This window comes from Rutidosis leptorrhynchoides, chromosome 7 (assembly GCF_046630445.1).
Source record: "Rutidosis leptorrhynchoides isolate AG116_Rl617_1_P2 chromosome 7, CSIRO_AGI_Rlap_v1, whole genome shotgun sequence".
Classification (NCBI taxonomy): Eukaryota; Viridiplantae; Streptophyta; class Magnoliopsida; order Asterales; family Asteraceae; genus Rutidosis; species Rutidosis leptorrhynchoides.
The window spans coordinates 354,032,105-354,046,343 of record NC_092339.1 but is presented as its reverse complement, the minus strand read 5'-3'; the positions used below and the strand labels follow the sequence as shown (position 1 = coordinate 354,046,343).

Sequence of the window (14,239 nt, the reverse complement as noted above, 5' to 3'; positions counted from 1 at the left end):
AAGACAACATCGTTTCTAAACCTCCAAATCGACCAAAGAGCGGCTAAACAAATGCAGTGAAGAATAAGAGATGAATTCGGGTTAGGCGAGGCCGAGGCTAGCCAATTCCTAAGCTCCAAACCATTAGACCATCTAGGCATCAAAATACCCGTCCACGAAGCAATAAAATCCCAGACTTGAACCGCCGTCGGACAAGTAAAGAAAATATGAGCCGAGTCCTCCAAAACAAAACCACAATCGGAGCACGAAAAATTCGAGCAGTTAACGTTGCGATCTTTAAGATTCTTTTTGTCTGGGAGACGGTTAAGTAACAAACGCCAATAGAAAATGAGAACTTTAGACGGAATCACCTTATTCCAATAGGTGCATCGAGAAATACCCATCGATCTATCTAGGAAATGACGCAAAGAGCTAACAGAAAAGGTGAGATCGGTTGTAAGGGACCAGCACCACTTATCAATCTCCTCCGAGCAGGAAACCTGAGATAATAAGTTAGTAAAAGAAGAAAATTGATCGGCTTCAACTCCACCTCGAATAGATCTACGCCAACGCCAATACCAAGAGTTATTCTGCCATCTGTCCGCAACTGAGCAGAACTTATTCACCTATAGAGAAAATAGACGTGGAAAAAGCTCGCAAAGAATATAGCCGTGGCACCATCTATTGGTCCAAAATTTGGTGAGACACCCATTACCAACTTTGATATACATGATGGAAGAATTAAGAATGTGAGCACCATGCATGGTAACCAAGCAACTATTAATTCTACCCCAACAACTTAAAGGAGAGCAATTGATAGCTGGGAAAAGACCATCAGTTTGTACGCCATGAGTAACATGAAGAATTTTAACCCAAGTTTGATCCTTATTATGCACATACCTCCATCTCCATTTATAAAGGAGAGCTTTGTTAAGAGATTCCATGCTAATTACTCCAAGACCACCTTTATCTCTAGACTTCAAGATGTTCTCCCACTTGACCCAATGAATCTTTCTATCACCCAAATTGCCACCCCAAAAAAAATTCGCTCGAATGGATTCAAGACGATTAATAACACATTTGGGAGCTTTAAAGATGGAAAAAAAGAAAGTACCAATAGCGCCAAGCACAGACTTCACCAAAGTGAGCCTACCACCAAAAGAAAGTAGATTAGCCTTCCAAGAAGCAAGCCTTTTTTCAGCCTTATCGAGAATAGGAGACCAATTAACAATACGATTCATATTGGCACCCACTGGAAGGCCTAGATATTTAAAAGGAAGAGAGGCTTGGGCACATCCAAAAAGAGAAGCAACTCGTGCAACTTCAACCTTTGATCCACAAAATCCTAATAAATGGATTGATTGATTGATCAATACTAATAAATCAGTTTAGTTTGTTGTAACAAACAGTTAATAACTTTTTGATAATTCTGGATTGATTGATACTAATAAGTAATAAATCAGTTTGTTGTACCAAAAAAGTCAATTAACTTTAAGTTAAAGTCAACCTTCTCATTAAAGGAAAACACAACGAGCAAAATATAACAGAAGTCTGATCTTATGGTAGTATCTGACTGAAATTCAAGCCTCTGTTATAGATGTAGCTACAAGTTGATTACATGAGTAAACAGAAACTAGAAACTAAAACAACTATAGTTGAACACAACAGAAACATTAAACTCCGATGATTTTATATATTGGATTGTTCTACCAGCTCTCGTTAACATGCATAAGTGTACTGTACATAGCGGCTAATATGAACTTTTAAGTAGCAGTTATTCATATGTACAAGATAGTTAAGCACCTCAACGACAATCTATGGTAACTCCTCATCAACTATAACCAAATTATTCTGTATACAAAAACTAATCACAACATATCTTCGGTTTTTGGTTGCTTTCTAGTCTCAATCATACCTTTCAAGAACGCGTCCACAATCTGTTTCTGCGATTCCAAGATCAATTGATTCCGTTTCATCTCTGTTTCCATTCGCATTCTCTCAATTTCACGAGCCATATCGATTTTCATCTTTTCCATCTTCATAAACCCGTCTCCCAATAACCGAATCGCCGAAACCACTTCATGAACCCCATCACCATTCCCTCTTTTCATCCCCTGTTTACCCGGATTCAAATTCGGGTTCCTATTATTATTCTCATTTTGATAATTCCCTTGAAACGTATTCGCATTCGTAGTCCTAGGCACTTTGACCCACATTTCGCCATCATCATCAACTTCATGATCTTGAACCACCTTGCCAAATTTTCTTGGGGCCAGCTCCGAAACCGGCGATTTCATTCGAATCCCGCCGGCATAATTCGAATTCTTATGATGTTTGTAATGAATTGTGGGATCCACATGATACCCATCTTCATTATCATTATCATCTTCTTGATTAGAATTATCCCAATTGTTCAAATACATAGAATTGGGTGGATTTTGATTTAAAAACCTAGAATCAAAATTAGGGCTATGATGATTAGTGGAATTAGCAGCTAAAGTTACCAAATTTTGAACAGCTGAAGGTTTAAACCGAATCCCACGACCCGGATTCAACGCCTGATAATCCGACCCGGTTTCGGTCCGGTTCTTGATTACTTGATTGCCTGAATTACCATTTCCGGATTCGGAATTCGGTCCATTTTCCATGGCTTCCATCGCTTCAAAATAAAACCAAGATGATAAAAACGGGCCACCATGGAACGCCGACGCTCGTTGTTTCTCGGCCCGGTGACGCTGCCGGAGTTTTTCCATCTTGTGGCGGCACTGGGCGGAGGTTTTTGGCGGCGTAACGTCAGGAAATGACGTGGTTACCTTTTCAGCCACCGCGTCCCAATCTGGGTTTCTAAGAAACGCGCGGTTAAGCGCGTTCCATCGTTCACTATACGCTTCAATCAAAACTAAGGCTTCATCACGTGTCCAGCACGGTGGCGGAAATTTCCGGGGAGGTTTGACGGCGGCGTTGGACATGGGTCACGGCGGTGGGAGGATGGAGGTGATGGGTTTTCTATAAAGTTTGGATCTTGGAAATAAAAAATGAATATTGACGGTAGAAATTGATAAAGATGTGGTTTTTATGGTGGAAAATGATAAAGAAGTGGTTTTTGTGGTGGCAAATGATGAAGTAAATAAATGGGTGAGGTGGGTGGGTGGTGATAATGACGATGGGGGAATGCGATGGTAGGTGGGTGTGGGTGTGGGTGTGGGTGTGGGTGGGTGACGTGGGTATAACCCACTAGTGAATCCACCATGCAAACAACAAACCCAAAACCCATACCTAACAACCCTAATTGACTGTTCAATGATGCACCACACCACAAAAGTGAAAAGTGAAAGATTAAGGGTGGATAAGTGTTGATGGGAGGTGTGTCCCCAGTCCCCACTGACGATAGGTTGTGTTTCTGTGGGTGGGTAATTAAATTTAGATAATTGGTTAAATAATAATCAAGGTGTGTGTATAATGTACGCGTGTGTACAATCAAGAAAAGTGCGAGGGTGAAGAAAGGGCACGAAGGCCAACGAAGTGACATAGCGGCATAGCCTATGGAATGCCAAAGGAAAAGAATGAAAACCCAATCTAACCACAACCGGAACATTATAATCCATCTAAAAATCGAGAGAACAACCGTCAACACACGATCAAATCATTCGAGCTTCTTTGATAAAAACGTCAAATGTTTTCATCTCCGCACCTCAAATGAATTTCTTCTTTGTCTCCATTCTCGGCTTTCTAACACGCACCGATTCGGTAGGCGGTTCACTAGAGTTAATAACGACTCCCTTTTAAACGCCTACCATATTATCCATAACCTCATTAAAAGCCGTTAAGAGTCGTCCTCAGTTTTTCCCGTAGACCCTGAGAGGGTAGGATTTTTACCCATGGACTTGTCAAATTTGAACGCAATGTACTCGAAGTCACTTGAACCTTTCACAAACCTTCCTTAGGTCCATTAGAAACACACTGACTAGGCCCGGGAGACAAAGTGCCCTATAACAGCCGTCCAAATTTTAAATCCATCACCTACATCTTTAGTTGTCCTGGGCAATTTCAACAGGAGAGATCATAACATCTGCCGACGGTATCACAAGAAACAAATCGATCGCATCAACTTCAAGTTCATCAACGAGTTCAAACACCGAAAGATTAACATCAATAGTCGTGACCTTAACCCGATTAACAATCGATCGCTTTCCTTGTTATGCATGGGAAAAAATTGAGTAATTCCATTAGAGCATTGCCATAAGTGGTTTTATAAGCATGTACTCACCATTTGTTCCTAGCGCTGTCGCGCCCTCCAATCGCCCTCCACTTCCGCCCTCTATTTTTTTTCTTTTTTAACGCAATGGAGCACGATTGGTAAGCAATATATGGTTTTATTTACTTGTATATTTATCTTTATAAACCGTAAATTAGTTTATTTAATTAATATAGTGAGTTTCAATATTCATGAGTAAAGTTGTCATTGATGGCAGTGGTTGAGTCCTCGTTTTGTCCTGAAAAAAAATGTTGACGTGGTGTTGACATTGGGCAGTCTATCCTGGTGAGTAATGATGCTATTGTTGAAAGTGATTTTATTTAATAAATAGGTAACTTAAAAATGTACTTATACAAAAGACCAAGAATTCTTACAAAACTTAAGTACAAAAATAATACTACTAGTATTCTTAACAGAATGATGTAATGTAATTACACAAGTTCAAGAAAACAAAACGCAAACTCCAGTTCATGCATTCCATTATATATAACTGGGAATAATCACACAAAACTTGTGAAGCTTTTCAATTTTGTCTTGGTTTCAATAGCTGTATAAAACGTAGTTTTGTTTATCAACAATACCTCATCATTTGGTAAAAACTTTTCAACATGAAGAAGCTTGCTATCCTCAATTTCTTTCTTCAGCTTCTTCTCCTTACTCATATGGCTATGGCTATAGGTAATTTGTATAAATCTCCTCACATACATGTATGTCTACATATTTTAATTTTAACACTATACTAAAATACGAAAATTGTAAATAGTAACTTGGTGATGTCATCAACATGACGTTAGCTATTGTGTCTTTTTCTATTTTCAAATTTTTTTATATATATAAAAAAATTAACCGTCACTTCCCACCGCAACGCGCGTGCTTTCTAACTAGTTATACATATGCATCGCTTGATAAACAATTTATAGTTTTCGATTTACTAGTTTTGACACTAAAACAGGTGACGAAATGAAGAGCTTACCCGATTTAGAGTGCATAGAAGAACGCCAAGTATTTAACTGCGACGGCTGCAACTTCGTTTGTCAAGTAGCACACATGCGTACAATGGCTACAGGGCGTTGCTATAACGTAGATGCTAACCCTGGCGTTGTTCGATGCTTTTGTTTTTATGACTGCAGCAAGTAGTTTAATTTCCTTCCTAATGAAGATTACTATCTACTTATCGAAAGATACAACTATTTAATGCATCATTTGTATGCACTTATAGAATCACGTTCACACCATCTTGTCAACAATCAAAGTATAATTTAATGTTATAATTGTCAATTTTAGTGTTTTATTGTAAATATTGCATATTTTATATACGTTTATCTTAGCAATATCCTTCATATTTTGTTCATTTGGATACGGTTTGGAGACGATTTGATTGTAATAGAAGAAGATTTGCGTATTTGTATCTGTAGGATCGTGTAAACAGAATTAAACGATCTTAGATTCAATAACGAGTGCGGAAAATCTCGTTATTGGGTTTTATACTCAAAACTCAATGAAAACCTTTGATCTTAATGATAAAATCGACTTAGATATGTTAAAGATCGACTATATTGAATGCTAGAACACCAGGAAATCGGATTGTACGTGTAGTATAGGCTAGGATACGTAAAAAAACAATGAACCCGAAATCCCCTTTAAATACACACAGCACGTTGCAACCATGCGGTTGCCTGTCTAACCGTACGGTTGCATCCTGCAACCGTGCGGTTGCATACCATCAGAGAAAGTTAAACAATTTAGCACTTTAACTTGATTATAATGAACTCGGGGACTAATTATGCACCAACAAACTCTCCATAAGACCCAGTTCATTATCTAAAACCACATTATACACTTTCCCTGCAATACAACTAAACACACAGTCAACACATTCAATAATATGAAAAATTAAGACATTAAAATCAAGTTATTACAACCAAATCGAACTAAATCCAAAAGAAAACATTCAAGTTCACAGTTCATGAAAATTAAAACCATCAGACAAACATTAAGCATGGATATCATAAGCATAACAAGTACGAACAGCACGGTTAAACTGTATCGCCTGCTCGGTATTAGGCAACTCATGAAAGATTGGATGTTTCCTCAACACTTTGATATCAGCCTTACTCAAATTCCGAATCCACCTCGGATCGATAATCCTGATCTGGTCCAAACTACCATTAGGATTATCCAACACAATCACCACTTCTTCTGTTCTCCCATCATAATACCACCAACGAAACCGATCACCAAAATTCTGTGGCATTTTACGAACTGGTGCAAACTTCATAGTCTTTGCTCGTTTATACCTAACCACTCGAACTATATTCCCAGTTGATTGATCAGTACGATAAGAAACTTTTGGGAACTGCGGCTCTAACACAGACCAGCCGTACTTGAACTCTTTTCGGATCTTAAACTGCATCCACTGCCCCCAACCGTCAGTATCATGATAAAGCAGTGTTAATCTTGCCAGTTCCATCATCTCAAAATATGGAAATGTTTTAATATCAACGGCATGTTTAAAATAATCAACTCCATTCTCCCTACGCATAGCAAAGCAATTCAAATCTTTTGAATATGCCCAACTGAGAATCTTCCTCCTGTAACCTTTCCAATATAACTTGTATTTTGGTTCCAACGGTACTTTCTTAAACCACGCTTTGGTGCAGGATCTTTGATACTCCCTCCATTCTTTGTTTTTCTGTTTATTTATGGTATCAAGATTCTCACCCTCTTTGTTCACACTAGACGACTCACCTTCCTCAACCGTTCGCTTCTCACCCACTTTCCTATTCAGAACATCATCACTTTGTTGATTAAAAAGATCAGCAAACTCAGGCAAGTCATCTTCCTTAGCACTTTCATCAACGTTCTCATCATCCGAAGCATCCTCAACTATAACTTCTTCAGCACCATCATCGCTTGAATGCCTCTTCTCACGTGTACCAGCAGTATTTGGAGCTTTTTCAGCAGCAATCAACTTATCTACCTCAATACCAAACATTCTAGCTACCTCTTCATCTGATATACTATGTACAATTTCTCCCTCCTCCACATCATAGTCCAGCGAGCTAATCACTGTACCTTGATGGTCCAAAAAATATGTTAACTTATGAATATCAATAGACAGAGGTTTAGGAAAATATACCTCATGTATCTGACTTACGTTTTCAATCCCCTCAGATGAAGAGTCTGAAGAGAATTCGCTTTCTGTAGAAAAGAGATAGTCATCAATGTGCTCCAACTTTAACCGAATTGACCCATCTTGAGGATCAGCTTCAATCTTTCTTTTAAACTTTCGATCACGATGATCCAACCGCCTGATCCTCTTAGCCTGTTTTTCTGTTAACTGTTTTAGATCAGCAGCTACCTTCTGAGATTTCTCAAGTTCAGAAGTCAATGAGTCCACTTTAGCTTGTAACTTATTCACCCTTTTCTTTTTCTCTTTATCCTTCTTTGTCATCTCATCAACCTTATTAACCAAGTTCAGCACAGTAGCCTGAAGAGTAACAAATGCCGGATTAGCATTTTCAAGAGCCAGTGAGCTACCCTCCTGCGTAGAAGCAATTTGAGAAGTTGGAACTTGTTGAGTAGGTTGAGCAGGTGGTACCGGAGGCGCCTGAATGAGTTGAGTAGACAGTGCCTCATCTCTTTGAGTAGCCGAACTCCCACCTGAAGGATCAACAACCCTTCTCACATGACCTCTCTTTCTTTTTGGTCTTCTCAGTGGTTCATCCACCTTAACTTTCTTCCTTTTTAACGACATTAACAACTCACCACCTTCGGTAACCTCATCTTCCAAGCTGTAATTCTCGAGATCATCAGCTGTTCGACCTGAGTGAGAACCAACCTCAACCACCTCATCTTCATCCTCCGTTTCTGCAAAATCAGGAATAATATCCTCCTTGTCAGAATCACTATCCTCATTTCTCCACATTCTAGGGTTCTTAGCAACATAATCAGCCTTTTTCAGATGACCAAACAAAGGACGGTTTGGTGGTGCTACTTTACCCTTGTAGTAAATCATATGCCTCACCAACTCATTGGTCATAACATTTAGCTTAATGAGATCCTTATCCTCCCTGATAAGCTCGGTATGCTGAGAATTAATAACTAGCTGAAGAAATTGAGGATAAAGCAGATAGGGATCAGACTTAAACTTGCTGTTCTCGATCAAGTAATCAAAAATAACTCCAGAGAAGTTATACGGAAGATTGAGAATTAAAGCCACCATCATTGATTGCATCACAAAGTTTAAGTCATCATGACCTTCCCTTCTTGAACTCAAACAGTGAACAATAACATGAGCCAAATACTTGAAAGTAGGACATAAACCTGACTTCAACACTTTTGACTTAGTCAAATCCCCAGAATACTTACATATCTGGAAACAGCCTTTGACAAGTCTCAAATTCAACCTTGTTTTCATATCTGCTTTATCAGGGAAGTTTAACAGCCTCCTGATATGTCCCTCAGTAACCACAATCGGCTTACCCTGAACCATACTGTTCAGCACATCAATCCTTCGTTCACCATCCATAGCTTTGGACAAAGTAACATTCTTCCAAAATTCACGTTGATGAGACACATAAGCTGGCACATCAATAGTGATAGCTGTGTAAATCCGAGAACGTTCAAGAAGCTCCATAATCCCATGATAATCAGCTAAAGTATCAATCTTATTCAAGTTTGCAATCATGTTGTTGTTAGGTCCAACCTGTAACTCATTGTTATGCTCAGCAGCCTTCTTAGATCGAGACTTTGTCACCCTTCTTGGTTTAGTCTTCTTTTCATCACTTGTCTGACCAGAACCTGTACCAGTAGCCCTGACAGTAGGAACACTTGAAACGGGAGTTCCAGACATATCTGAAATACACAGCCATAATATCGCAAACACAAAAATTATCAGCTAAAAATAAAATTAGGGTTTCTGACATGTATCCGTACGATTGCAATGAAAACAGATACGGTTGCAAGTGTAAACGTACGGGTATGTCCTAATTTATATGGATGCACCAATGCCTGTTTAGATTTTGAATCTGCTGTGCAACCGTGCGAATGCACAGAAGAGTACTCGGCCTGCAACCGTGCGGTTGCATTCATCCGAACGGTTAGGGTTTTCAAAACCCAAATCCACCAAAATGAGTATTGATCATCAAATAAATCATTGTTATAGCAACTAATACCCCCGATTAGCATGTTTAAAACAACAATTTCAGTTAAAACACATCAACACTCTCAATATTGATCTTAACTTATAAAAAATAAAAACTAATTAAAATAAGAGATTTAATGGATGAAATAGAACCTGTAGTAGATGAAATTGATGAGAAACACAAGTAGATTCAGAAAAACGAGATCAAAAGCTCCCCCTAACACTTTGCAATTTTAGATGAATTTAGCACTTGACCAAATGAGAGCACAAACAACCCTCGGTTCTGAGTCTAGGTATTTATACCCATCCTGCAACCGTGCGGTTGCAGGGTTGTATCCGGCTCAAAAAATATGTAACCGTGTGGTTGCAATATGTAACCGTGCGGTTAGATTTTAAGTCTAAAACCCCTTAAATATCTCTTATCCGGGCGGTTACATGGTGTAACCGTGCGGTTGCATTGTGTAACCGTCCGGTTGCAATTAAAACATTAACACTAAATTTTCATTCTCGTTTCTTCTAACACTAATTCTCAACCAATTCAACTCACTTATGTAAACCAGTCCATAAAATCTCAACTTTACACATCTTTTCCAGATCCCAAAAGCATTTTAACCTAAGTTAAATAAGTGAATACCTGACTTAATAAACTTTTCATTTTACAGATCTCTTCCACTAACACTCACACACTTGCTTACTCTCCCTGGTCCACACATACAGAGTTTATGAAGTAACTACCAAATGATATGCAACAATATACAGTATGAAATATGCAAAAATATTAAAATCACACTAAATCTTTTTGTCTTTTTCATTTTATAAAGTAAACAATAGAAAAAAAATGCAGGCATATACATATGATGAATTAAATCAATAAACTAGCATGGTGTATATCACAAGTATGAAAACAGATTAAACTGTCAAGAACAAACTATACAACTAACATAGTAGACTACCATATTTTTGTGAGAAGATGAAATAATCAACATTTTTCTTGGGATCAGAACTGAACTATGATTTGCAATTAATAACCTTGTTCAATTTATTCATTCAAAACTTTATGTTCCATTTAGATTTTCAAGTATTTAATTTAGATTTTCAAGTATTTACACTTTTAGTCTTTGAAAATCAATAAGCTTATCAGAATTTCCTCCCAAACTATTTGAAAATCACTTGCGCACATGGGTAAATAATCTTAAACTCAGTCCTTACTTTAGATCGCACAAATTTTTTAGTTAGTCAATTGAGCACAATATATTGAAGCTGTCCGCTATCACCTCGATGTATTTTCGATTTGATTGAACAGGAACATCTCACGATGTTTCTAGCAACCCTGTCAGCCATGAGCTTCTACCTTAAACTTATACCTTTCGATTCAGAAGGCTTTGTTTATCTCAATTTTATTGCATACTCCGTAAGAACACAGTTACCCATCGCTATAAACCTCATGCTTGAGTGGAAAGCTAAGAATGAAATGATGATTTTGGGAGTGATGGAATTCTAAATCAGAATACCCTCCAGAAGATATCCCCAGCTATCTAGATCAATCGGCACAACTCATATCACAGACAATAAATGTACAGAATGATTTGAGTTTTCTAGATCCGAAACTCTGGCACTTCTCCCCCTCGGATATAGATAACTTAAATTGTTCTGATCAGCATAGCGTTTGATCATCTTTCACAATAAATATCTGATAGACACGAAGTCTATACCATTGAATAGCACGAATTCTTTGACGTTGATGTGGTGCACCATCCTTATTTCTTCTAAACAATACATATAAAAATAAATAACCAATAACAGATTTTTTTTTCTTTTTTTTTTGAATTTTCTGATGTTGTTCTTTTACCTTTGCAAACTGAAACATAAATAAAAACAACTTGAAATAAAAGAAAAAAATATAACTTGGATGATGTTGCACCACACTTAGAGATGAACCACACTGTAACATTAATCTTTGGCATTGAAGCAGTCTCCTTCAATAACTTTCTCAAACCGATGAAATGTCTGTGATACCGAATTGCACTTTTTAACCCGTTCATAGTGAGAACAACCCCCTTCGGATACCTGACTAACCTAAGGCGTTTCGACCCAAGCAATAAAGGTAAATAGAAACTGGTATAGGTTCGAACAGAGTAAACTCACCTTGTGGACTTACTTAGCAATCCTTCACTAGAGTATAAATCGTAGTAGGGGAGACCTCAACTGTCTGTTAAGTTCCAGAACAATCTTTTCTCAATACATTCTCAGTGATAGATAGATGACTATCGTCAACCGCTGTAAACCTTTCCGCGATTTCCTTGCCAAGATTATTTACTTAATGCACAAGTGATCCTCTCATTCCAAAATTCAATCCTCAAAATTTATCAACATTCATTAACTAATCATGTACTACTATCATTTTACGCAGAACGCTTAACATGCAAGTTCAGTAATACAATCATTTCTCATTTTCTCATAACAACTTCTCATTTTTTGATTTTTCTGATTTTTATGGCTTTTTCATTTTTCAATGTTTTTGTATTTTCTGATAAAGCAATTTTATCAACTATTCTACTCTACAGAAAGCAAATAAACACAATCTTTTTGATTTTTTTTAATTTAAAAATGCATAACAGAAAATAAAATGATCTTGTAAAACAGAAAAATAAACTAAGTATCATGCAAAAATGATGTAAAATGCAAAATATACAAATGATACCGATTGGATGGTTACTTCAATAACTCCTTGTCGGACACAACCTCCGCCCTATCTTTCACACCTAACACATTTAATAGGAATAGGAAATAGGGTCTATCAAACGCTTTCGTAAACAAGTCAGCCCTTTGGGTCGTTGTACCTATTTGTAGGACTTCTATTAGTTTCTTTTCATAACAGTCCCTAATGAAATGGTACTTGATCCCTATGTGTTTGGTCTTAGAATGATTAACAGGGTTCTTAGTAACAGCAATAGCAGCAGTATTATCAACATATATAGGAGTGTTAGAAATTTGCAAACCGTAGTCCCGAAGTTGTTGTTGAATCCAGACAACTTGAGAAGTACAACTTGCCGCTGCAATATATTCAGCCTCACACGTCGATTGTGCAACTGCCATTTATTTCTTACACTGCCAACTTATCAACCTGCTACCTAGAAACTGACAACCTCCCGAGATTGATTTGAAATCTCTCTTACAACCCCCATAATCAGAATCACTAAAAGCCGTTAGATCGAAACCATCCTTTCTAGGATACCATAAGCCCAAACTTGGAGTTCCCTTTAGATAACACATGATCTTTTTCGCTGCTAACATATGATTCACATTCGGTTGTGCCTGATAACGAGCACACAAACAAGTAGCGAACATGATATCTGGGCGAGAAGCTGTAAGATACATTAAAGAACCAATAATAGCCCTGTAAAGAGTCGGATTGACTTTCGACCCTGAATTTTTTGGTGTAATCCCGTGATTCACTGACAGAGGATTCTTGGCAATTCGTTCATCATCCATCTTGAACAGGCTCAAGATGTCAGCTACATACTTTGATTGATGTAGAAAAATGCCCTTTTCAGTTTGATCAACCTGCAACCCTAAAAAGAAATTAATGGCCCCTAGTGAACTCATCTTAAACCGTTTTTGCATGTAACACCCGTTTTTCAGTTACGCATTATTTCGAACGTCATTCAAAATACGAGGCATGTAAGCGTATATTTGGATCCTAAATAAAGTTGGAGTTGATATTCTAAAACCTTACCATCGGATAGTAAATCTCATTACATTTCCAACGATATTTGATTCGTCAAAAACGGAGTTACGGTTTGAAAGTTATGACCAAAACAAGTTTCAGTTTCAGACGCAGTTCATTGGGACGCCGTCCAAGCTTTTTGGATGCCGTCCAAGAGTCCTGATGGGCCAGCAGCTCTATTTTACTCAAATTAAAATGGGTACTTTGGTCTTTTCACTTGTGGACAGATTTGGGGCTTTAATATCAGTTTTAGATCCTATTTTGGATCATTTTAACATCCACACATCTCTCTCATCTTGTCTTAGAGAGAGAGGGAGATTCTAGAGAGAGATTTGGAGCTTTGATGAAGAAGAAGCTTGAATCAATCAAAGGTGCGAGTGATGAAGTTGTTCCTTTCGTTCTCGGCTACGTTTTGATTGTTATGGTAAATTCTAAATCCGAATTTCATTGTTTAAGATTCGTGTTTGAGTTAGGGTTTGTGTTAGTTAGAGTTATAAACCCATTTATTGTGAAATTTGGGGGTTTTGGGTAAGATTCATGTAAGTAAGCCTAAATGGGCGACTTAGGGTTTCAATTGATGAAATTGTTAGTTTGGACCTTGCATGTGTTGGTTAAACCTTAGAACACTTGTGTTGACTTGATTTTTGGGTGTAAACCCTAATTTAGGTCAAAATGGGTCAATTGGGTATTTTGGGTCAAGTAAGCTTGATTCGGTGTCAAGTTAAGTTTTGAGTCGAGTTTTGGCGAATCAAGTATGTAAATACTTGATTTAGGTGTTAGTTAGTGTCTTGGAAATATAATCACTAGTCGTTAGTGATTTTGGGCATTTTTGGGACTTATGTCAAAATGGGTTGACTTTGATTGGGTCAAATCGATAATGACACTAATTTGGATTAAAGGGATGTTAAACTCTTTTGTTAAGTGTTAAATTATGTTTTTGGATGTAATTACTCGCGAGTAGTAATATTGGGTTAAAATGATATTTTGACATAAGTCAAGCGTGGTCAAAAGCAATATGGGTCAATATTGCACGTGTTGGGTTTTTTGATGTAAATGGCATTTGAAATGGTCACTACCTAAGTAGTAACCTAGTGTCGGGACCTAGGTTGGTCTAATTGATTTTAAGTATAAT

General features: G+C 37.6%; 1 protein-coding gene across 1 annotated transcript; it reads right to left on the bottom strand.

Annotated features, from left to right (window-relative positions):
• Positions 1-1,648: 1,648 nt before the first annotated feature.
• LOC139858165 (uncharacterized) lies at positions 1,649-3,175 on the bottom strand. The gene has a single exon (XM_071847017.1). It carries the CDS (start codon positions 2,946-2,948, stop codon positions 1,848-1,850), a length of 1,101 nt encoding a protein of 366 aa, XP_071703118.1. The 5' UTR covers positions 2,949-3,175; the 3' UTR covers positions 1,649-1,847.
• Between the last annotated feature and the right edge of the window lie 11,064 nt (positions 3,176-14,239).